The 17130-nt window shown below is 38.7% G+C and overlaps 1 protein-coding gene across 1 annotated transcript; it reads right to left on the bottom strand.

Moving 5' to 3' along the window:
* Positions 1 to 5059: 5059 nt before the first annotated feature.
* On the bottom strand, positions 5060 to 16936 carry LOC119719290 (mucin-5AC-like). Its single transcript, XM_038188689.1, has 16 exons — positions 16758 to 16936; positions 16004 to 16230; positions 15618 to 15777; positions 15072 to 15257; positions 14183 to 14436; positions 13505 to 13655; positions 13021 to 13179; positions 12019 to 12156; positions 10783 to 11087; positions 10235 to 10391; positions 9695 to 9781; positions 8588 to 8749; positions 8240 to 8277; positions 7584 to 7685; positions 7236 to 7278; positions 5060 to 6504 (listed from the first exon to the last, which is right to left on the bottom strand). Exons 1-16 carry the CDS (start codon positions 16873 to 16875, stop codon positions 6164 to 6166), a joined length of 2628 nt encoding a protein of 875 aa, XP_038044617.1. The 5' UTR covers positions 16876 to 16936; the 3' UTR covers positions 5060 to 6163.
* Between the last annotated feature and the right edge of the window lie 194 nt (positions 16937 to 17130).

Raw genomic sequence — 17130 nt, 5'->3', positions numbered from 1 at the left:
GCGGTTCACTTGACTTATATTTTGACCACCATCACTGACCAAGGCTAACTACAATTTTTCTAACGTCGTGGTTACTAAAATGCCGCAAATATAACTTTTTCGGCGTTTTAAAATGATAATCACAACGGAAATGTGTCCCTTTTAGAACATCATAATATGTGTACGTGACCAAAATGCGCGTCAACTGTTGATACAACGCGCGCGTATTTACGCGTAGAACGTTCGTATTATACGCGGCCATCTTCGTGAGACCGGGGGCGAATTGGTCAATATGCAAAGTCTACTGTGTGAATGTTGTATGCATATCCGCTATCCAGTCTTTATATAGAGATCAGTGGCTTGTACCGTACCCCACGCGGCGCGCTCCGAGCGAACCGAAAATCATCGCTCGATCATATGCGTGCACGTTTCAAGTGTCAGGTTGGCTCAGTGCGGAAAGGGCATATTTTTCATCATTTTGGCCTAAAAACCGACAGAATCCACCTATGTTAGTTCCGCACAAGATACGTGAGTATGTCAAGAGATAAAGTACGGAGTATAGGGGCAAACTGTGCAGCGGTTCTGTGTGAAATGGCTGCATTTTGATGGACGTTTTTGTACTTTATTAGTGTTTTGTGCTGCAGGCAATTTTGCGGGCTTCTTGATCTATGAGGCTCCGCTCACGCGGAGCCTCATAGTTCTAGGAGTATGCACGATCGCCTGAAGAAAAACATCAGAACATGAAAAAGGTGGCGTCATCAGGTTGCAACATTCTTTCCTAGGAATAGTAGGATGCAATATTCTTTCTTAACACCATAAACGTGTTAAACTAGGCTAGCGCCTACTGTTGACTGAAACTCAGCATGCAGCACTGGCATTCAGCACAGACATGACAGATTGGACAATATCTGACACTTTTTCCCAGGCCCGGGAAAAAGGGTGAGAATAACTTCCGTTATTTACCTGGGTACAACTTTACCTGGAAGTTAAACTAAAGCAGACGATCAAAAAACTAGTCCCCAAGTTGTTCCAGTCACTGTATATATGCGCACTTCTTTTTGTTGTTAAATTTTGCACGCTCAGTTGTCATGTTCGGTAGCGTCAGTATCACACTGGGAGGAAGGTCACTTATCATAATTTATGCCTACGTCACCAAGTTGATGAGCAGGTCGTATGACGTCGCTAGAACATGAATTATGCAGATCCGTGCCAACGGCCGCGCCGACGCATGGAAGCCATGCGCCAGATGAAAGCGCTGGCTTGTCGTATGCAAACGACAGCCTAGCAATACATGTATTCTGTGTCAATTTCTTCGTTGTTCCAAGCAGTCAGAATGATGCACAATAAATTGCTCTTTTTTTGACGAAAGCGGTATTTAGGGTCATTGCGTTTTAAATGGTGATATTATTTGAACCATGGAGAAATGAACGGACTGAGCAATTTCAGTATTTTTTTATCTAAAAAAAAAAAAATCTGGAATAGCTAGGTTTTCCAGTCATTTATACTGATTTTGGTGCTACACATATTTTTTTTTTTAAAATATGAAATATATTTTTGGAGGTTTGGGTTCAGCTCTTTTTTTTTTAACTCACCCTAAATAAATGAAACGAGAACTGTTTTACACTCAAGGCTGCTGCCACTTTGCCAGGCTTCTGCACAGTTTTCAGGAGAAACCTGATCTCAGTCCACGACGCGACGCGGCGCTAGTATTTGCCGCGCATTGTTGAAGCACGTGTTCACAACATGCAGCTAGCTGCTACAATCATCCGGGACACCATGTGCATACGTACTGCATAATTCATGTTTTCACAGTGATGCCAATGACCTCCTGGCGAAATGGTGACGTAAGCATATATTATGATAAGTGTAACTTCCTCACAGTGTGATACTGACGCTACCGTCATGTTCGAGGAGATGTTGACATGTCTTTTGGAAGTCGTAGAACAAACGTACACACATGCAAAATCTCTGCGGGCGCCGCCATCTTGACTGGTACCTCACACGCAACCAAATGCCACATCAAGCATCGTGCATGCGGGTACCATTCATCAATCGTACCTCGACGATTGAGGGCAGCAGGCAACTTCGGTTGACTTCGAAATCGTCTGCTCGCACGTGCGCACTGCAGAGGTGTGCGCAAAAGAGCGGGAAAAAGTTTCACAAACTTGTTTTAAGAGACTCAAAGCATTTGGTTGTGACAGCTGGCTTGCTCTTCCGAGATTAACAATTTCTTTTTGGTACAGTACTTACTCTGTTCGGGAAAATAAAATAAAATTAATTTCAATAGCGGCCCGCAAAGTGATGCAATCATGCAACCAAGAGGGGAAAAAGGTGGAAATTTGTCGTTTCAGTTGGCTACTAATGTGACAATTTTTTTCCAACATCGGGATAAGTAAATCCGCAGCATGGATGGTCACGACGCACCTATACGGGCCTACAAGTACAACAAACTACAGGAATTCATCATGATCATACGCAGTGGGACAATTCTCATGTGGATCGTGGCGCGTGGAATGTGGAGCCTCAGGAGGTGAGTAGGGGAGTATGTGACAAGGCCATGACATATACAGAAACCATTTTCGACTCACTAAGCCAATGAAAATAAAAACATGGCATTTGAAATCATAATTTGGGTAAAGCTGGAGCATGTCCTCTCAATTTTTGGTGGACTTTGGTGTTTTGTTGTTTTTTGTAGGTATATGCGCCCAAAGTTGGTCCCTGCCACTTGGTCCGAACTTAAACATGTTTAAGGGAAAATACAACAGTTGCACACATCAAAAAACGAAATGATCAAATTATAACGAAATATCTTACTGGATTGTTAGTGAATGACATTCTAAAGCATTCTGTAAAATCGTGGCTCCTGGTGTGCTGACATTTTCAAGAAAACTTGTATTTTTCCAACGCTGGTCGGCCGACCATCGTTGGAGAAAACTGGCTTTTTTTCAAAAATCGCTCCAAATTTTTTATATTTAGTTATTCCGCATTTTCTTTGCAATTGATTACACACCTGTACGAAGGGGTACAAGCCTGCTAGACTGATTCTCTGACCTTACAATTCCCCAAAGTCTGTAAATTGCTCCGTTTCATCTTAAGTGGGGTCAGGGAGCCAGACTACAAGAACAAAATTGGTTTTCTTGCTTTTCCCAGCAAAGTCCAAAAGATGAAACAAGTCAGTTTAACAATATTTTCTATAACATACTAATCCTCCAAATCCATTTATTTCTGAAAATTCGAGCAAAACCAAATGTTGTATATTCCCTTTAAGCTGGGACCGTCCAAACTGTTCCAGTTGGGACCGATGGTCTAGTTGGGAGTGTTCTAGTTGGGACCGATGGTAATAATAAGCGAGATGTTCCCGGCTCAGTGAAACCTTTTGATTTAGCTTGAGGGGTAGGGCTCAAATTGACTGGGCCTGCAGTAGCTTACTTGGGAAACCCACTAAGCTAAGCACGCAGATGTTGTTGCTAACATTTTTTCTTCAAAAATTGGTTTGGGCTTGTAATTTCATATATATATATTTTATTATTATATTAAATTCTTGTTTAATTGGGTTGCCCATTCTAATCCACTGGTCTCCCATGGGGCCCAGTAAAGAGAAGACAATGTGCATAAATAACAGTTGTAGATGTGGGAGGAAAATCCCAAAACATTCTGAGGAAAACGCATGGAATCAAGTAGGGACTGAAAACCCAATCCACATGGCCCTGGCAAGAATCGAACCCGAGTCACAGCGGTGGAAGGCGAGGAATTGAGTTCTGCTACACCAACCTGACTCCCCAAATAAATACAGTATATAGTTACAATTTCTAGTGTATCAAATTTAGCCATTGATCTGTATCTGTTTGAGACTCAAAATCAAGTTTTGTACTTGTTCAGTCTATTCATTCCAGTTGATGTATGCGTTTGTGACAAATTGATTTGACACCGCATTTATGAGCTGTTAGTGTTACAATTTTGTCAAGAAATCCAGAAATGTGCATACTTTAATTTTTTTTTTTACCAAACTCCATGTCTGTCCATTGGAAAAGAAATTATACACTGTACTCTTGCGACCTGAATTTCGGATTGCAGTATTCAGATAATTGTAAATCAAAATGTAATGGCCCTACCATAATGATAACCATTACAACTGAAGTGGGAAAAATGTTTTAAAGGAAAGGATCTTCAAGTGTTTAATACACGGGCAAGTTTTTAGAGCTGAATCTTCATCAATCCTTGTTAGGCCTACGTAGCATTATCAGCATGATGGCATTAAGGTGCAAGAAGTATTAAAGAGGTATGGATTCGGTTGAATTTGTTAAAAAGATGCTGAATATATAATATTTCTCTTCAGTGAAATTTTTGACATGTCATGTATGTCAGTGGGTTCAGTTTTTTTGCGCAAATTGTACAACAGATTAAATAACAAAAAAAATTGGATTGAAAATCTTAAAAGGAAACTCTTCGCTTCATAATGTGCTTTTTCCAAAAAAAAAAGTCTGATGGAAACTAAATTGTCCAAAGTAAAAAGTCCTTCACCAATATATATACATCACAGCCAATGAAGCAACAAAACAATGCAATGTGTATTTATTTTAGCAGCATAGAGAGTTTATTTACTTGCCTCAAGAAATAAAAGCCAAAGGGGTGTACTCTGCTTGCCTTCAAAAGAATCTACTTTTCTTTAATTAAATTTAAACCTTATAAGCAATATTTAGTGGATTTTATAATTGGGAAAATTTCATTAATTAATACCTCAAAGGGACATAAGATAAATTGAATTGTGTTTCTCTTTTTGTCAGTGATGATCTCTTAATAACAACAAACATCATGTTTTTATCATCCGCAAATCCATATTCAAAAATTCACTCCAAGGTTTATTTAGATGTGACACACATCTGAGGGCAGGCTTGTGGGAAGAATGCAGTTTGATTTTAATATCACGGTTTGCATAATTGTAGTTCAAAGAAAGTGCACGATCTATGAAATGTTTTGTTGTTACACACGCGAAAAATGTGACGTAGGTCTCCTAATAAACATTTTTTAAAAATGTACACAGAAATCATAACTAATGTTGTGGTGTTACATTCGCGAAAAAAACTCCGTGAGGGTCTTGTGTTGCAAAAAATAATGGATGTCAAAAAATCAGTGATATCAACCCTTTACAAATAAAAAGACATCATAGGTAGATTTGAAAAAGAATGAAAAAAGAAATGTGTAAAAAAAAAAATATTCCGATGAACGCCCTTAGGGTTTTTCATGACTCAATAAAATTAACTTAGTAGGCCTATCCGATTGAGTAACACGGTAGCATAAATATGGATGTGTGTGACACCTTTTGCTTTCCTGAACAATTATCAGGGTGTCATCTCCAAAACATTGTGAAAATTGTGAAAATGGATTTGAAGTTGATACAATGAACTGATGTTTGTGTATAGTGAGCCTCATTTCTGAAAACAAGAATATATAACAATAATCATGTCATTTAATAAGCAAAATCTTCTTTGGCAGGTCTATTGCACTTTGAATAAACATTTTGGACAATTTGTTCATATTTGTTGTTTTGTTACATTTCAGTTAACTTAACCACTAAGTGCTTTCATGAAGTTGTACAACATTGTATTTACTCCTCCAAAAATCAAGAAGTGCTGGGATGGTCTGGGGGTTTTAGGAGTAAATGGCAGGGCGGTTGCAGGTGCTTTGAGGGCTAATGGGTTAAACTAAAATATCATTTTGACATCTTGTGGATTTTAGTAAAAGAGGATTTTTTTTCAAACATATGAGGACTCATATTGCACTCTTCAAGATTCTTGAGAAGAAAAAAATATATATCTTTAACTTTAAATAAACTCATAAATTAATTAATTCTACATACATTAAGGTATTCATAATAACAGTCTTTGTCATTTCCATTGACATATTTTAGCAATTCAGAAGTACTGTGCTTTGCAGGTAAATATCCACACTACCTAATATTTAAGCAAATAAAAAAAGACCCCCCTTCACCTTTTCTTTATTAAAAAATTTGGAAACTATATCAATTTTTTCCTTCAACTTAAGGCAATTCAATACAACATATATTATTTCATAAGTGGGACCGGAGGCAAGCACTTGATTGGAAGAGAAAAATACCTGCATTTAACTAGATCTATGAGTGTCCATAACTGCTCAGCACAGTACGTGTGTTTGTAAAGTTCGGCGTTTATCGACCATTTGGTGGCTGGCCGCTGTTGTCAGAATTTTCTGGTTGGTTGGGCAGACTGAAGGTACACACTTCACAGCTGCAAGTTTCGATGACCTGGTAGCTGTATTCCTGCATGACACCGTCACAGTTCAGTCTGGTCTCTCGGACGCCCATAGTCGAAGGCTGACAGCATCGGCAATCTCGGCTGAGTTCTGCCCTCCCTGGCAACATGTCAATGAATGCCCGAGACGGGCATCCGCCGTTGCAATAGGTGAACTGCACAGGTTCTTCAGAGACGCAATTGCCGATTCTCAGTGTTTCCAGTTTGCTCTCTCGGAGACATTGCCTAGATTCTTTCTCTGTGTATCAAGAAGAAATGGGGATGAAGTCATTACTTAACTTCTTACTAAATATACCAGAAGTAATTTTGCAATGGCGAATGCTAAGATAATCAAAGGTCAGCTGGAAATGCTTCAACTTTCGTCAAAGTGTCAAATCTCTATGTAATCTTTTTAGTAAACTTGAGGTGACGAATTTTTCCAACGCCACCAATCTTAGTCTTTGGAATAGACATGTGAGCATATTCAGCTATTAATTTTGCAAACAAGACTGTGTCTTGACCTCAAAATTCTGATCACCATTCAGCGGGTGCCTCCTATCAGGTCTTCCATGTCCCGTTGTTGTATCACAAAAACATGTCAGCCAAATTGACCAATCACCAGCTTAGTCCACAGTTCTTATCGAAATGACGTCACAGTTTCAAAGTCGACTCCGATTGGCTGGCGCTCGGATTCACACACAATTTGCATTGCTCAGATATATCAGACATTGGTTACGGAGAGGGCTCCATTGGACAACATGTCATTTTTTAGACTACCATCTTGTGTGATTCTCCCAAATTTTTACTATAGGGTGATAATAAGGGATATTCATACAATTATAAAATATGGTTGCAATGAGATGACAGACAATTGCTTTTTCGACATTTCTGTCATTTATGTTAAAAATGGATGTATTATTTTCACAGTGAAAAGTCTTATTATTATATTATACAAGCTTAAATGTAGTACAAAGAAAGTAAGTTACATACCACATATTGGGCAGCACTGCTCCTCAACATACCGTAGTTTCCCCTGTGGGCAAAGACAAGAGATTTGAAATTAATATTGCAGGTGTTGAACTAACATTAAAATAAACTTCAAATAAATTTACTGTGTAATCGGTTAACCATATGAACCTTCACTCTTTGAAATAATATTTGGGTTAATTACGAGCAGTTCCATATTCACAACTTTCAAGTCATGCGTTTTGTACACGAACCATAACAGCTGACGGTTTGGGTGTGGAGACTTCATGTGAAGTTGAGATAACCCAAATCATTACAGAAAACAATTTCTCAAAAATTCTTTATACAAGACTGAATTCAGAAAGTACTTACATCACATCTGAGGTCACACTCTTCCCGTATTTCAAGGATTCCAGCTCCCAATTCACAAAGCCTTCTGGAACATGGATCACGTGATGGCAGCTCTTCGCCGTACTGAAATATAAAAACACACACAAATTGTCGATGGATGAACCCTCTTTATGAAGGGAAGATTTTGCAGGATTGAGGCAATGTGGCAAAAATGTGTGGCAGATTTTAGAGGATCACTTTGTCAAGGTCTTGTGTTGTTAATGCTCAGTTGTGCATAGATTTGGGCCTAGATTATACTTAAATCCTATGTACTGCTTCAGGATGTCACTGGCTCTGCCTCAACATGTTGACAGTGATTGCCGGAGGATTTTGCAGGATTGAGGCTGTGGTCACCCCTCAAAGGACCACATTCAAGAAAAACAGATAATTTTGGAGGATTGAGGTTGCATTCTTGCAAAAATGCTGGGATTCAGGGATAATTATAAAAGATCATCAACACTGAATGTGACATCAGTCATTTGTTCACTTCATTTTCATTTCAATGCTATATGAAATGTTGTTATTATTAAAGATGCTAATATCAGTATTAAACATAACTCTGAATATCCTGAAACCACAATAATCTGTGAACAATGTGTTCCATAAATTGGTTTGAAAAAACATATTGATAAAATTACCTGGTACATTCTGCCATTGTACATGCAGCCAGGGGCTTCTGCAGAGTAAAAAAAAACATATGAAATTGGTCAGCAAATCTCAGATGGAACCTGGAATTTCTACAGACTTTGCATAAACATGAAAAAATAAGTATACAAGAGGAATATTAATAAGTTGCGGTATAGTGGCAATGTATATGACCTCCAATATTAGGGACAGATTCATCAGAACAAATTTTCAACACAATCTTTTGAACTTGTACAATTACAGCAAGAAATGGCAAATAGGCCTATAACCACCAAGAGAATAAAGTAAACTCTGTAATAATTGAATCTTTCAGTCATGCACAAAACTGTGAACATCCTTACCGGTCGTGGTAGTCTCTGCTGTGGTAGCCATCTCTGTGGTGCCGCCCTCTTCTTCCGTTGGGGCTACGGTAACGCCCACATGAGGTGTCTGTGGCCCCTCAGTGGTGGTGCTTTCAGTTGTGGTCCCCAGTAGCTCAATTGTCTGCTTTGTGCTTGTAACAACTGTTGTGAGGCAAAACAAATCTTGATCCATTATTTATGCTTTATTCCCACCGTCACAATGAATGCATAATTTGTATACTGCTTGGCAAATAGGGACTCATTATAGTTCATAAATTTTTGCCATTTGTGGAATTGTTTTATTCTCTGTCTCGTTTCAGAAAAAGAACAAACTTTTGGAGTGCCGTGGCCTAGTGGACTCGAGCATTGAATTTGTGGGTAATTCTGCTGGTTGTGGGTTTGAGTCCTGCCTGGGGTTATGGTGGTGTGCCCTTGAGCAAGGGGCTTTGTCACTCATTGCTCCTCTCCACCCAGGAGTAGATGGGTACCTGTGAGGGCCGAGTTGGTTACTTTGAGCTCTGGATTACGGCCAAGAGCGCCCAAATGACTGCCTACGGCCATGTATGCTCCCGAGGGAGTTGAGAAGGTTTCAGGAGTGTTTGCCCATTGAGTGGTAATAATAACTGTGAAGCACTTTGATACCCTGTTTAAAAGTGCTATGTAAATGCCTGTTTTTAACCTACTTATTATTATTATTATTATTAGGATGATTATAGTAGGAGGCAAAAGGGTATTTCCCTCATCCACTACTTTTTTAAAATGTGTCCTTTGCGTGCCCACTTTTTGATATCCAACTATAGAGACATGAATACATGTGCGGAACCACTTTCAGAAACGTTCTGCCACCATTGGTGATGGCCTTGCAAAAATGACTAAGTTTGGTTCACAAGACACTGTATGGAAGTTAAATGCTACCACACAATACATACGGTATTGTTAGAATTGTTAGAATTTTTAATTCAACTGCTTGTCTCCACATTCAGCTGTTTTCAATTTTATAACTAAGAACGAAAATAAAAGAACTATAGTGATGGGCTGTATTCCGGAATTGAAACAAACAAACAAACAAACAAAGGAAGAAAAGGTATTAAACATTGTCAACATTACCATTGTTTATTGATTCAGTCACAGTTGTTACGACCTTTTCTGCAGATGTGACCCTCTCAAATGTGGATTGTTTTGTGGTTGTCATTGCTGGAAGATAAAAGGGATATGTGACTTTAGTTTTGTAAAATATAAACACATCATCAAGTGCTCATCCAGGCCAGGGGAAATATCTTTTTTTTGTGTGGATTAAATTCAAATGTAAAAATACTGTCAGTACTACACCGTTGTTTCCTAGGTTTTAAACAATATGAATCTTGCTTGTGTGTTTTAACTGTTGCACTGATCTCAAGCTGTGACATGGATTTCGACAAACTATGAGACAACCAACACAGCACTAGATAGGTTATTTGATATTCCAGAGTTGATTCCAGCTTCAGTAATGTCCTTTGTTCAACTAAAAATGAAAAATAAGGAGTTTAAGGTAATTCAATAATTTTGTAAGTCAGGTGAATGTGCAGTCCCCATAATTGATGTGGTCCAGAAATTGAAGCAAAATAGACAGAGGAATATGCAAAATGTTCAAGACAGGTCAAAACTTACGTTGTCCTGCACAGCCGAAGAAGTCTATTCTGAGGGCAGGTTGCGTGCCCTGATATGCTGTAATCTCTACTGTGAGAGACTCAATGGGCTCAGTAGGTTCTTTCAAGTACACCCATACAGGTTTGCTTGATTGTGTGGTCAGGCGTCCAGAAAATGTCTGAAAGAAAAGAAATTTTAAATAACTGATTCAAGACTGAAGAAAATCACCTGTAAATCTAAAGGAAATTGTAAATCTAAATCTGGACAGAATACCGACACAATAACAAGAATTTTTCACAGGCGCCTCCACACAATCATGTAAACAAAAATAGTAGGCCTATAATTTCACTTTATAAGTAATGAACAAACGGCCTTGCTTCACGTTACCAGTGATTTTCTCTAAACAGGAGACCTTATGAAAACACCACACGGATGAAGCGAAATATCAAATGAAATGATTGCAAGGCTGTAAACAGCGAAACTTTTATTCACCAGAACATTTATAATGGACTCGCTTTGAAACTTGTAACAGAATATTTTTGTCAGTTGAGACCTGTTTTCCTCATTACCTTGACTACCCCAGTGGTGCTGTCTTTGTAATATGTCTCTGTCTCGGAGCCAACTGGGAGGTATTTCAGGCGGAATTGGGTCACGCCATTTCCGCGGCCATCGCCAGCCATCTTCAGGGCGTTGAGTCTGAGGGGGTAGTCAGATTGGAGTTTCACGTAGGGTACAGTGCCATCATCAGATACACTCGGTATCCATACGTCAGCTGTTCTGAAGCTAGACTCGCCATTGTCTGGCATGGAGGTTGTTCTCTCGATATCAATGCCGATCAGGGCTGGGGATGTCTCCAGATTCTCCGTGCAAATGCCTAAAAATATCACAAATCAATGAAGTAAACAGTTACTTCTAATCCCAAGCTGTATTCAGTACATTCTCATCACTGTAAAGTAAATTTACATTTGGATAATTTGGTGATAACAACAGCATTGATTTCTGAATTTGTTTTTATTGCCTTTTCCTTTGAGGAGTGGATCTCATCTACCGGTACATACACACTATAAATTAGGATGTGTTGCCTTTCTCCTTTATTGCTGCAATTAAATTTTGTGTTGTTAATATATAGTTCAATAAAATAACCTACTGCAGGAGCAAGTCTTGTGGCCATGGTCACAGAGCATATTAACATGCTTCCTTGTAAAAAGGCTCATCATTTCAGTCTTGAAATATTCACCAGGGGCGTAGCAAGGTCATTTTTATAGGGGGGGTACACATTTCTAGAAAAGGGCACTAGCACATCCGTGCTGAAATGTAGAAACGTTGTTTTTTTCCGGACACTTCACTTGGCCTCTGTAAAATCAAATTGTGAATGGCTTGTACCATCTTTAGATGGGGGCACTGTTCAAAACAGACGATTATGCACACTAACGAACAACATCTGGCACTTTTCAGGGCGACATGTGACACAAGAAGGGCACAACTTTTTGTAAAAAGGGCACTTGTTCGGGAAAAAAAGGGCGCTCGTTCAAACAAAAGGGGCACTCATTAAAAATATTGGGGGAGGGGTCCATGAATTCAACAAACATCTGAAATGTAAGACGCTTTTATTTGAACCATCATTCAGAATTTGTAATTATTGCACAAATGGAGGAGTTCAGTGTGCCAATGGATATGCATGTGATGGATTTGAAATGATACACCTGATGATCAGTGGCAATTATATCACATGAAAAGCTTCATGCCTGTGATAAATATGAAATTTAAATGTTGCAAATATTGCCCAAATATTATTTAATAATTACCTAGTGTGGTCGTTAGTGGATTTTGTGTGGTCACAGTTGTAGATGCTTTGAATGAGGTCACACCAGCCTCTTTTGTTTCCGAGACACTTTCTGTTACAGTCTCAGCTGAAGAAATGGTTTCCTTCACAGTTGAGGTTTCTGAGGAAGGATTAAAATTTCATTTTGTTTCAGTATCACATTGATAATGAGGTTACCCATTCAGAAAAAGAATCAATTAAAAAGTCAGATTTAAGTAGCATTTATGTTCGGTGAAGGGCAAAACCTAACTTGATTTACATCACCCCGACGCAAAAATCCAATCTGGTGAATAGCTTTTATATTGTACAAGTCTTTACCAAAATGATAGCAACACATTACAGATTGAGATCACATCTTCTAACGAAAGTAATAATTATTTTTCAGATAAGACATACAATGGAAGAAAAGACATATCATTATGTCATTTATGGAAGCGAATTCTTAACAACACTTTGATTCAGCATCATTTTAAATCATGGAATAAAGCTTGAACCAATTCTGTCAATGTTCCCAGATCTATGCTCAGACCAACATTGTCACATAACTCAAGTGACTGTCAGAACACATACTTTTTTCTGTTTTCTGTTGAGTTGCTTGTTTTTGAGACTCAAGATTTCTTGTTATTTTGCCGGGAACCTTTTAGCTGCCCGTAGCAGTTCAGCAAATCATCGTGTCTCTCCATTAGTTATTTAGTTTAGTTAGCTTGCAACAAACATTGACATTGTCTATTGCTCCTACATATTTTGACCAATTTCAACCAAACTTTTCAAAATATCAGTAGCCCCTGCAGCCTCAACATGTCATATGACCAAACTAGGGTCAAAGGTCAGTATGGGGTCACTGGGGTCAAAAACTTGATTTTAATCAAACCACTACTCCTCATTCCAGAAATTACATGGCACATGCATGAACACGAATTTGTTGGCCCGCAGCTTCCGAGATCTGATCGAGCTTGTTTTTTTTTTTTTCAAATGAAGAATTTACCTTTTCCTGGTATGGATGTTGCAGTTATGATGACCTTCTGGGTTGGAGACAGAGAAACTCGTTCTGTTGTTGTCTTTATTTCCACAGTTGGTTTCATTGTCTCTTTGGGTGTTGTCTCAACTTTGCTCACTGTTGTTGTGACTGCTGTAGTTGTCAAATCTAAGAGAAATCATTCCCAATTAGAAGTATAATTTGCTTGATTTATTGGATCAGAAATATATTTAATAGGCCTATCAGTTTGTAAAGAAGTGGGGCTGGACAGCTCAGCCGGTAGAGCACTGGTCTCATGCTCAAATCCAGCTCCAGTAACTTTCATTGTTCCACCTCATAAGATATTTGAGATTGTGAATATGTCTTGGATTTCATATTCCTTTGATGTGGAAGTGAGCAAAACCACTCTGTTTTGTGACAGTAAGATATTATGTGATAACTGGTGTCAAACAGAACAACTGATGAACTCAAGGAAAAAAGGATCATTGCTTACGGTCAAAACAACCAAACAGGTTCAGGTTGACTTCAGGACCACTATCTGGATCAGCACTGATCTGGGATCGGTAAAGGAGTTCCAGCGCTTGAATTTCTACCATATCTTCAGGTAGATACTGTTTCACTGGATCTGCACCACCGTTGAACAGCTACAAAAAAAAGGGATACACTTTGTTACAAAATCATCTTCAGTTTATTTAAACAACAATGATGCCACAAACTAAGGAAACAAAAATGACGTCAGTAGTGTAAAATTAATTAATTAATTAAGTAATTCAGTCGAGGACATCAGAAGTGGCTGCAAGGGGAATTGAAAGGGGTAATTGGAATTTCTTTAACATGATTTGATAATTGCTTCCTACGATTTGTATCTTTGTAAAACCCAAAATGGAACTTTTTATATGCAAGCGCAGATTGCGAAGCCTTACCACGTGGGGTCCGGAGCCTGCTTAAGGGCCCCGAAAAAGTTTGGATCCTAGATGTTCTGTGGTGCAATCTGAGGCATTTCCTGGCAACTTTTATTAGCAAAAATTTATTAGCAAAAATTTATTAGAGCAACATTGTGAACACATTACCATGGGGGGTTTACCGAGTAGGGGGCCAAATATATGTCAAACACTGTGGCTCTTAATGCTTTGTAGTGCTGTTTTATTGTTCACATTTAAATCATAGTTACCTTCAATTTGCCATTTGAATCCTTGATGATGTATTTAGTGCTCGATCCGGGCAAGAGGTAAAGTACCATGAAATCAAAGTCATCATCCTGCTCTGCAGTCAGCGATCGAACGACAACAGGTGGGTCGAAAGTTACAGTCAGCTTGGGATTCCCATTGGACGGTCTCCATGGCTCACTCGCGCTCATCGAGCCAAGGTCAGTGGATCTTGTCACAGTGATTTCGTCAAACTTGGACAGATCTTTGTCGCATAGTTCTAGGACAAACAAATCAGTTTGAAAGGTACCTTGCCTTAAAGTTCTTCAGTTAATAATAAAGTTCTTCAGTTAATAATAAAGTTCTTCAGTTAATTAATCAAGATAGGGAGAAAGAAACATATATTTTTGACAATACACAAAGGGGAGGCAGCCTGGGTTGGTGCATTGGTGTTTTCCTCGCCTTCCACTTCTGCTTCTGTGACCTTGGTTCAAATCTCACCCAAGCTTACAAGTGGATTTGTTTTGCAGTCTCTGCCTATTTTTTGAAAATTTCCCTAAAAATATGTATCTGGGGTTTGTTTTCTGTCACTAAAGCTGTTTTCAATCCACAGGTTTCTTCAGGATTGCTTGCTGCCATGTATTTGGATCTCTTGAGGAGTCCTCAGATTCATTACCAGAAACGAATTTTTTTTTTAGTTTCAACAAGCTCACTACTTTTTCTTTTACTCCTTTTACTTGGTTCCTATTAATCTTTTAAAAATTAAAACTACTTTCTTCGTAGTTTATACTCAGAGTACACACGACCTTTTATAAGTCCTTTTACAAGAATTGCACTTTTATTGTTAATTAGTATTGCTGAATGACTGCTACCTATGTTCATCACAGATATCGGATACTTTCAATCCTCACTTACTTTCTGGTTCGGTCACTTTCTTTACAGTCTGTCTGGTAACTTCTGTGGTCGTAGCCTTAGCTGTGGTAGTGGTCACAGTTGATGACTGCATCGTGTTCAACATCTCTGGCGCAGTGCTGGTTGGAGCAGTTGTTGTGGAGGTGGTGGTTGTGACCAGCGTAGTTGTCGAGGGTGTTATTATGGGCACTATTTTAAATGGCAGGAAAATATCAATTTCAAATGAGTGCTGTTGAGTTTTACTTGCATCTGTTTCTGTAATTTGTGCATGGCAGCTTTAGTGTAACAGCTGCAGGTCAGCGATATCAGAAAGCTTGCCTCAGAAGTTAAAATGGTATAATTAGTGATTTGAGAAGACTTTTTGTAATCATCAAATAAACCACATGGGGCAACAGACAAGGTGCAATTGCAATTAATATGAATAGTTACACAAAGAACATAGTTGAACCCCACTCCAGTGAATTTCTTTGTTCGTTGTTCAACTTTATACATGTCTTTGTAATTACAATTTGAAATTGGTTAATGATGCCACATAGTTGAAATACGTACATTTGACACAGCCATGGAATTCAGCTATGAAGCTGACTGCCTTGTTCTCTGGCACAATCAAGTTGTAGAGAGTTATTTCAATGAGGTTATCCAGTTCGGTGAATGGCAAGGGTACCGTGACCGGGTTTGTCACATCCACATCCCAGGGCACGTTGAATACCTAGCCAAGGCAAATACAACATAATACGTTGAAATTGAATAACTATCTTGGTTGTGAATCTGCCAATGACAATTTCTTATGTGTCACAGAAAATGTACATGTCATGCTGGAAGGTATTCAGTCACATTTACAGTGACATGAATTCAGTCACATTTACAAATTTGGGACGGACTAAATTGGTTCAGGAAACTTTGCCTGACAAGATGATGCCATGTCTGAAACTAACCTTCGGACCGGAATCGCCCTGAAGTTCCAGTGTTTTGTCTCCCTCATACAGCCTATATCTCACATTGAAGCTCTCTATAGCATTGCCCTGTGCATCTCCTTGCAGCATCACTTCCGTTAGTGTTACTGGAGTTGTGAAGGGAACTCTCAGTATGCGTGTAGCAGGCATTTGGCCATCTACCTCCAAACGTCGAGATGTGAACGGTGTCAGAACGTCGCTGCAGGTTTCTGGAGGGAAAATGTACAGAAATTGAGTAGGAGATATGTATATACATGCATGAGAAGCATCTTTAGTGAAATACGTATGAAATAGTGGGTCACCCATTTCATTGCAATGAAATTCAGTTTAATCATTTGTACAAATTGGTTGCACAATATGTCTACTGCACCCCCAAAAATGATGTTCAGACTCTGAGATTGTTATATCATGGGGAATTGAAAATGATGACACCAGGGCATTTTTAAGAATCCATTAACAGAATGCGATCCGTCAAAAGACACATGTGGGCCTGGATACACTCAGTAAAGAAGTAATCCAACCAACATTAAAAATACTAAAGACAACGAAGCAATGGTACCGGTACATATAAATATGCAAAACGTACACATCCTCTCTTTTATGCAAAAAGATTTTAAGTGTTGTTTTGACAAATTGGTTCAAAAAATACCCAAATAACATAACAATCTTTAAGATCTAGCAGCTCATTTATCACATATAAAATGTGACCCTATGTGTTCCAATAAAGTACATTTACCTTTTGTGATGGGAGTGGCCAACTTTGTTATTTTTGCCGTCGTTGTTGTTTTGGTTGTGGTTTCAGCCTCAGTCGTAGCTCTAACAGTAGTTGTAGTCTCATCTTTCATTGTTTCCATTCCGATGGTTTTGGGGACAGTGGTTGTAACTGTTGAAGTTGAAGAGGTTGATTCTGACAGACCACCTGTTGAAGTATAGGGATCAAGTAAAAATTCATTCAATTTCATACCATTTTTCATACAATTTATTTTGGAATCATTCATCTATGTAAACACCCCCCCCCAAAAAAAATACAAGAACCAAAACAACAACAAAAACCAAAATCAAACCTGCTGCATTGTGTAACAGGTTAGCACAATGGTATTTTCATCCCC

The sequence above is a fragment of the Patiria miniata genome, unplaced genomic scaffold (assembly GCF_015706575.1).
Source record: "Patiria miniata isolate m_02_andy unplaced genomic scaffold, ASM1570657v1 HiC_scaffold_8, whole genome shotgun sequence".
Classification (NCBI taxonomy): domain Eukaryota; kingdom Metazoa; phylum Echinodermata; class Asteroidea; order Valvatida; family Asterinidae; genus Patiria; species Patiria miniata.
Note: the sequence above shows the minus strand (reverse complement) of the source record. Positions and strands in the feature narration are given on the sequence as shown.

What these genes read in the sequence shown, in the direction of transcription:
- LOC119719290 (XM_038188689.1), bottom strand. Translation starts at nt 16,875, where the DNA reads ATGGAAACAATGAAAGATGAGACTACAACTACTGTTAGAGCTACGACT. An exon ending in ACAATGGCAGAATGTACCAG is followed by an intron (nt 7,686 to 8,239) that starts GTAATTTTATCA and finishes TTTATATTTCAG; the next exon opens with TACGGCGAAGAGCTGCCATC. An exon ending in GCAGTGCTGCCCAATATGTG is followed by an intron (nt 6,505 to 7,235) that starts GTATGTAACTTA and finishes CTTGATACACAG; the next exon opens with AGAAAGAATCTAGGCAATGT.